This window comes from Penaeus monodon, chromosome 14 (genome assembly GCF_015228065.2).
Source record: "Penaeus monodon isolate SGIC_2016 chromosome 14, NSTDA_Pmon_1, whole genome shotgun sequence".
NCBI classification, from domain to species: Eukaryota; Metazoa; Arthropoda; class Malacostraca; order Decapoda; family Penaeidae; genus Penaeus; species Penaeus monodon.
In genome coordinates this window covers 15,765,569-15,773,811 of record NC_051399.1, presented here as the reverse complement: position 1 = coordinate 15,773,811, position 8,243 = coordinate 15,765,569, and the positions used below count along the sequence as shown (strand labels likewise).

The following is an 8,243-nucleotide window of genomic DNA, read 5'->3' as shown; positions in this document are numbered from 1 at the left end:
AGGTGGCCCTGCCAGTCCTCTTCCCCCCAGAAAGACACACCGGTAATGCATCATTTAAATGGATATGCTGGGGGGAGGGGTGTTATCCCTCCCACCCAGCAAGTAAGGTGGGCTGTGGGTCCCGCTGGGAGGGCAATTGTCGGGGCGCAGGATTGGAACGAGAGTTACTCATCCCACCTGTGCCCCGGCAGGCGCCAACCCACCATGAAGCTTCTGGGGCAAAGCCCTCGGAAACCCCACAGGCAGATGGGCGGCCTAACAGCTCGCCAACCCCCTTTATTTGGGGCAGCGTCGGCGGGGGCGGCAGAGGTGGAGTACACCCGAGGCTCAACCTCAGGCAAGCTCTCCTGGTAGGTGCTTGGATCATCCGGTCCTTGCGGCAGGATGAGTGGTTACCTCTGCTATAGCGGGATTTAAAACAACTGGGAGTTGAGGTGGCTGCCCTCTCAGAGGTGAGAAGATCTGGTAGCGGCACGATCAGTATGGGTGGGTACACCTACTCTGGCTCCTGGTACGAACACTCCAACCCGCATTGCTGGACATGGTACAGTGATTCGGGTACAGTGGCCAAGGAGATTGACCAAATTCTTGTTAGCACGAGATGGAGTATCCTCCAGAATTGCAGGGTTTACCGGAGTGCTGAGTACTGTGGCACTGACCATAGGCTGCTTGTGGCTACCCTGCAGGTCCACTTCAAAACTCCCTGTCCCTCCAGTGGCCACCCTAAGGTGTTTCACCTGGACAGACTAATGGAGGAGGAGTGTGCCTGTGGGTTCACCATGGCAGTCTCTGACTGATTCACAGAATTCGACAACCTGATGAACCCAGTTGCTCTGTGGGAGCTCTTCAAGCATGTAACACTCGAAACAGCCCAGGAGTCCATTGGCGTACGCCCGAGGGCAAAGCAGAATTCCATCTCCCTGGAGACATTAGAGGCCACTGAAGGGTGTCGCATGGCTCAGCTGAATGGCAATCAAGTCTTGCGGCGCTCCATGGTGCATAGGGCTCAGACACTGCTGAGAAGGGACAAGGAACAGTTCATCAGGAATCTTGCTGAGGAGGTTGAAGGTCATTTCTTGGTAAACGACCTTCGCCCTGCCTACCAAGCCCTGAGAAAGCTGAACTCTAAGCCCTCCTCACAGATGACTGCAGTCCGATCAGCGGATGGACGGATTATCTCAGATCATATTGGGGTTTGTGAATGTTGGGCTGAGTATTTTGAGCAGTTGTACCAGGTAGACCCTCCAACAGTTAGCTTGGATGCAAGCGATGTCACAATACCTGTGCCAGACCCACCCATCAGCGAGGAACCTCCTACCCTAACAGAGAGGTTAGGATGGCGATTTCCAAGCTGAAGAGTGGGAAAGCTGTAGGCATATGTGATATCCCTGCTGAACTGCTAAAGGCTGGGGGTGAACCTATGGCTTGGGACCTGCATGCAGTCCTGACTGCCATCTGGCAGTCTGGTACCATTCCCCCTGACCTGCTGAGGGGCGTGGTCATCCCTCTCTGGAAGGGGAAAGGGGAAGCAACTACTGTAGCAACTACTGTGGCATTACACTGCTAAGCATACAAAGTTCTCACCTACATTCTTCTGAAACGGATCCGCAACCACCTGAGACTCAGGGGAATTCTGACACAGATTATTGGCCTAATAGCAAGCCTTTATACTGGTACTGAAAGTGCTGTAAAGTATGGTGGGGGTCTGTCAAACTTCTTCCCTGTTAATTCAGGGGTGAGGCAAGGCTGTGTCCTTGCACCAACACTTTTCAATAGCCGTATGGACTGGATAATGGGCAGAGCTACTAGCCAAAGTCAGTGTGGAGCAACTCTAGGCAATATCAGAGTCTGAGACTTTGACTTTTCCAACGATGTTGCTATCCTATCTGAGTCCTTGGAGTCACTGGTGGCAGCTCTTGATGCATTTAACAATGAGGCAAAGCCCTTAGGCCTAGAGGTCTCCTGGACCAAGACCAAGATTCAGGACTTTGGGGGCCTGTTAGGGGAACCCATTCAGTCAATCTATGCTTGCAGCGAGGACGTTGAAGTTACAGAGTTTTACATACCTAGGTAGCGTAGTCCATATCTCTTGGCTGTCAGACCAAGAAGTCAATAGACGGATTGGTCTGGCAACAGGAGCCATGAACACGATCAACAAGAGCATTTGGAGATGTCATTACCTATGTAGAAGGACCAAGCTGCATGTCTTCCAAGACCTTGATACTGCCAGTTTTGCTCTATGGACGGGAAACCTGGATGCTGTCCAGAGTCTTGGAGTCTCATCTTGATGCCTTTTGTAACAAGTCCCTAGATCATGGGGTACAGTTGGCAGGACCACGTGTCCAACTGGCAGTTACACCGTGAGACTGGCATGGGACCTGTTACTTGCATAATCTGGGATCACCAACTCAGGCTATATGGGCACCTAGCTCGTTTCCCTGTGGACGAACCTGCCCATCAGGTTGTCTCTTTGCGAGACAAGCCTGGGTGGAGGAGGCCTGTGGGACGGCCCAGGAAATCATGGCTTGGGCAGCTCGACGAGACCTGTCGTGAGGAATTAGAGATGTGCCATGGGTCTGCCTGGAGACTCGCCTTGAGGGATCCTTGTGGCTGGAAGCGAAGGGTGGATGCGGCCATGTGCCCAAGTCGGCATTAGCCCCTTGATGATGATGATGATGATTTTCTGGAAGTTGTCAGAAATGCTAATAGAGAGGGTACAGGGGGACTTGTCTGGAAAGCCTGGAAAACTTTCCGTGCATGACAACCAGGATTATAGTAAAAAAAAAAGTATGGAGTATTTACCTTGACAAAAAATAAGCCACTTTTGATCTATGGCAAAAGGTGCACAAATAAAAAATAAGGTAGATACAGGACAGAGGAGAGAAGATCAACCCTTCATTTTCTAAGTCCCCATCCATGTTTACCTTGCAAGGAACAAAACAAATGTGACACATAACTCACTACTGCGATCTTTCAAGTATCATGTATTGCTATACATATGTGATTATCAGCTTCTGTTTCCTGAATTCATGTATGTAATACATTCGATTAGTTTTATTATACTTCTTTTAAGGATAAAGCTGGGACTGGTTTCTTATTTGATAAAAAAGCTCTTGGTTGCAGTATAAATGTATACCCCACATCATCAGTGTATATCTCTTACCAAAACCAGTATAATAGTCGCAAGTAGTCAAACTGCATGATGCCATGAACAATAAGCAACATGAAATAGTCCTTGGCTATTATTGTTATTGTAGATTTACAAGACATTGTCATTGGGTATCTTCTATAGATGAATTTTAAAAAATCTATTTAAAAAATGGGCTTTTCTAGAGAAAAGTTTTTAAAAACACAATCTCAAAGTGATTTGATAAGTCCCGATAGCAGGGGAGGGTATGAAGTAGATCAGGGAAATTATGGTGTAAAACAGGCTAAAGTAAGAAGAATGGAGTACAGAAATGTGTAAAACAAGCATGAAAAATGCTTAAAATCGGATAATGAAATTCTTTGGCTTTCCCCACCATCTTTGAAAGTCTACGGATTGAAGCGCCAACTTTTGAAAAACTATGGGAACCAAACACATTCAGTAAAAAAAAAATTTAAGATCCCCTATGGTAATCGTACATTGCATCCTAACCAATAAACCAATTTAACCTCAACTCTGTGGGATTTATACACTATGATCTATATATTCTCTATGCCCCTTGGATCCCCACGGTTTTATATTCACCTAGCCAGAGGGCATAGCCCCATGGACCCCCTTGGCATTAAGAAAATATGATGTGTATATTCCCAAGCCAGGGGGCTCTGCCCCCTTGACTCCCAGGGTAAAACTACATACCTTTATATAGCAAAACATGAAACATTTCTTCACACCGTCAATGGTCAGCAGTGCTTGGTTTCTAACCACTTTTTTTAATATCAGGCTGTGATAGATACTAATGTCTATTTGTTCTCACCAGCATTTCTCAACGAATGGCATCACACAGCCTGTCAAATCTCCCAGTGGTAAAACACACATGCGCACAAAGTTATTGTACAGAATAGCATAAATGATTGCCAAAACATATAAAAGAGGTATAATAAAACTAAAAGATGCATTACATACATGAATTCAGGAAAACAGAGTGATAATTACAAAATAATCATTCTCAATACATGGAGTACTCGATAGATTGCAGTAATGAGTTACACATCACATTTGTTTTGTTCCTCGCAAGGTAAACATGGATGGGGACTTCCAAATGAAGAGTTGATTCTTTCTCTTCTCTGTCCTGTATCCCTTATTTTCAATTTGCACACCTTTTGCCATAGATGAAAAGTGGCTTAGTTTTCATCAAGGTAATTACTCCATATACTTTTTTTTACTGTAATCCTGGTTGTCATGCATGGAAAGTTTTCCATGGATTTTTATCAGTGAAGGATGAAGATAAAGAAATGGCAGCCTCTGCCCTGGAAATCTAAGAATCCTCCATGAATTCAGGGCAGGATGGAGCCTATGATTGATATGTGGGAGTGCCGATACTGAGTCCGTCCTATGTGCTATCCTGCTGTACATACATGATTGATTTTTTTTATGTCCAGGGCGGATTGGGAGGCAGCAGTCACTATAGGGGACAGCAAGGAGCATGGCCACCTGTTTTTTATATATTAATCAATTCTCTGCATATTTTTCATAGTTTACCCACAATTTTCCTAGTACTTTTCATGTCCTCCCCTACTACTGGGAACAAGATTGTGGGAATTGGGGGGGAGGGTCCTCAGCGTGATTTCTAGATGTATGGATAGTGAGAGGAATCCGTTGATACCACTGTTGATGTGATTGGTCATTTTGAAGTTATTCTGAATATTTATCTTTTTTTTTTTTTCAACAAAAAATGTACCAGAAAGGGACTTAGTGTTTATGAATTTATTCATTCCTTACCCTGTCATTCATGAAAGTCATATTGACATGCACAAAAACTGTATCCCATCAGAGAACTTTTTGTTTCATTTGTTTTAGTTAAGACACACATTTTTTGCAGCAATGATATTTTCCTCTGTTTCAGATTCTTAATCATGGCTTTAACAGTACCCAATGCCATGGATACAATTGATTCAGCCCAGAAGAATGCAATTGTACATGATCAAGAGTATTTACTGCAGGGTAAGGCTGTAAGGGTAAGGTTGTACTATGATAGCTTCATTTTACAGTGGTTCAATTCAACATATATATATATTTACATATATATATACATACATACATGTACATACATATGTATACATACGTATATATATACATACATGTATATATTTATATGTATATATACATATGCATGTATATATGTATATCTATACATATGTGTATATATACATATATAAACACAGACACACACACAGACACACACACACATATATATATATATATATATATAATATTATATGTGTATATATATATTATATATATATATATTATATATGTGTATATGTATATAGTTTATATATATATGTATATATATACATATATATACATATATGTTACATTGTATATGTATGTATATTATGTATAGATATGTATGCAAGTTTATATATATTTATATATATATGTATGTATATATATATATGAATGTATTTTATATATATATATGTATATATATGTATGTATATATATGTATATATATGTATATACATATGTATATACATATGTATACATACATACATATTTATACATATATATACATACACAAATGTACATATACATACATACATACATATACATACATACATATATTATATATATGTATGTATATGTATATGTATGTATATATATATGTATATGTATGTATATATGTATATGTATATATATGTATATGTATATATATGTATATATATGTATATGTATATATATATATGGATATATATGTGTATGTATATATATATATGGATATATATGTATATATATATACATATATATATTTACATACATATACATACATACATATATTACATACATACATATATGTATTATATATATATATGTTTATATATTCATGTGTATATATAGAAAGATAGATAGATATATGTACATGAGTTATACTCCATTAACCCAATGTCCTGGGGATCGCATGTACATACATGCCATGGCCACTATGAGTTAAATTTATTAATTGTCATTACACATAGATGGCTCCACAATCCCCAATGAGCTAATTAAGAGTACTGCTTATCTCACCTGTTTACCCTTTTCCGTGATTTAAATGTTTTCTTTTAGTAATACAAATAACACTTCATTAATTATGTCTGTAATAATAATAACAACATTGATATTCGTAAGTAAATAAATAAAATCCCACAAACTCAAGGAAAGGTGAAATCAGGTGAGGTTTCAAATTAACTCCTTTGTGGCTAAGCACTTGTGGAGCCCTCTTTGTGTAGACATTTCACAAAATGATACTATAGTGAATGCTACATTTTCCATGTGATGGTAGGTTAACTTTTTTTTTTGTCAGTGTTACAGACTCTAATATGTGTTTGTATTTTTTCAGGATCAGTGTTGGATGCATCACTGTTAGTAGTGATCGATAGACTACGAGGACTCTGTGATAATGCTGACATCCAACCAGAAACGTTTCATGATCATGAGATTGTGTTCCTTTTGAAGGATTTTTCTGGTAAAATTTTTGAATAAGTAGTTTTAATCAATTTTGCTATTATTAAACTATCTTTAATTTGCTTTTGTAAGGTACAGCTTAAAAATCTGTTATGGGGACAATGAAAAAATTATGCTGATACAGTGTGTAAGTGCAATTTAACCCAATGCTGCCAGGGAAAATACTGTACTCTTTTTTTTTTCTTTCTTTCTTTCTTTCTTTCTTTTTCTTTTCTTTTCTTTTTCTGTGAAATGTCTCTTCACATAGATGGCTCTTACCTGATTTCACATTTCCTTGAATTGGCGAGAGAAACATATTTTTTAATAATGCCATGAATATCGATGGTGTTATTTTTATTATAATTTTATTATATTCATTATAATTACTATAATGTTATAGACATTAGTAACAGCAAAATAAGATAATATGAAATATATTCATAAATTAAGGAAAAGGGTAAACGGGTGAGATGGGCAGTACTCTTAACTAGCTCATTGGTGACTTAGTACAAGGGTAGCCATCTCTGTGTAAAAACAATGAATAAAGTAAACTCACAATGGGCATGGTATGTATGTACATGCCATGCTTATCGGCATTGGGTTCATTTACTAATATCAATCTAACTTCTATGTAATTTAGAACATCAAGTGTCATGTTGCCATTTGGTATATGCTTCTTAGGAAATGCCATTTCAAATTTTGTTCAGGAGTACATTTTAAGGACATCCTTCCATCTGTACCCTAGATCCTATTGGCTAGGCTCACCTATTTTAAAGTTGTTCTGAAAGCAAATGGCAAAAAAGATTTAACAGAAATTGTATCCAACTTATTGCAATGCAGGACTTCAAGATTGTTACACTTACATGTAATATGAAAACCTGATTATTCTATAAACTTGATTAGAACTGAGAAAAAAAATTCCAATATTTGAAACTAAGTTTAAGGGCTGTTGCGATATTAACTCAACATGTTAATGCCAGACATAGCAAATTAAATAAAAGGGGAGGGTTGGGGATTCAAGTGATTAGGGACAAACAAGGAGAAAGCCCAAGTCAGATGGAAATACTTTGCATTATGTTTGTTTAGCTTGTGGAAGTGCCCATCTGGAAGGCTTAAGAGTGGGTGAGTGCCCTCAATTGCCCCCTCAAATGGCATCCCTGACATTTCTGCAGCATTGAAACCGATATACCTATCTATACTATTATCTGTTACTGATGGAGGAGTAAGCTGACTGAAATTCGCCTGTACCCAAAGCTGCATAACGTGTCATTACCAGCATTAGAATACAAAGAGTGCACTTGCTTGCTCCTAATCTCCCCATCATCCACCTCCCTCTCACCTTCTCCAGCATCAATCAGCATTTCAGATCCCAAAATTTGGAACGAGCACCAGTGGAACAGAAAGCAAGTGAGATGTCATAACTCAACAGACTGAGGAATACAAATTTTCCATCTTGTCATGCTCATTCTCTGTCCTTGAGGTCAGGCACAAGGCCGATAAATTAATTGCAAATGGTAGGAAGGAAATGAATGAAACACCATTGTGGCACTCATAACAGAAGGGAGTATCCAGAGGTGTCTCACCTCAAAACTTTGGAGGCATCCTGACTGATGCC

At 39.4% G+C, this 8,243-nt stretch overlaps 1 protein-coding gene across 1 annotated transcript in view; it reads left to right on the top strand.

Moving 5' to 3' along the window:
- The window catches only part of LOC119580920 (mediator of RNA polymerase II transcription subunit 18-like), a gene marked incomplete at its 3' end in the record, with an annotated part of 9,831 nt that extends 3,181 nt beyond the window's left edge, over positions 1-6,650 (top strand). The window contains 2 exon segments of the mRNA XM_037929162.1: positions 5,049-5,146; positions 6,525-6,650. Coding sequence (XP_037785090.1) covers positions 5,059-5,146; positions 6,525-6,650 — 214 coding nt within the window.
- Positions 6,651-8,243: the final 1,593 nt, after the last annotated feature.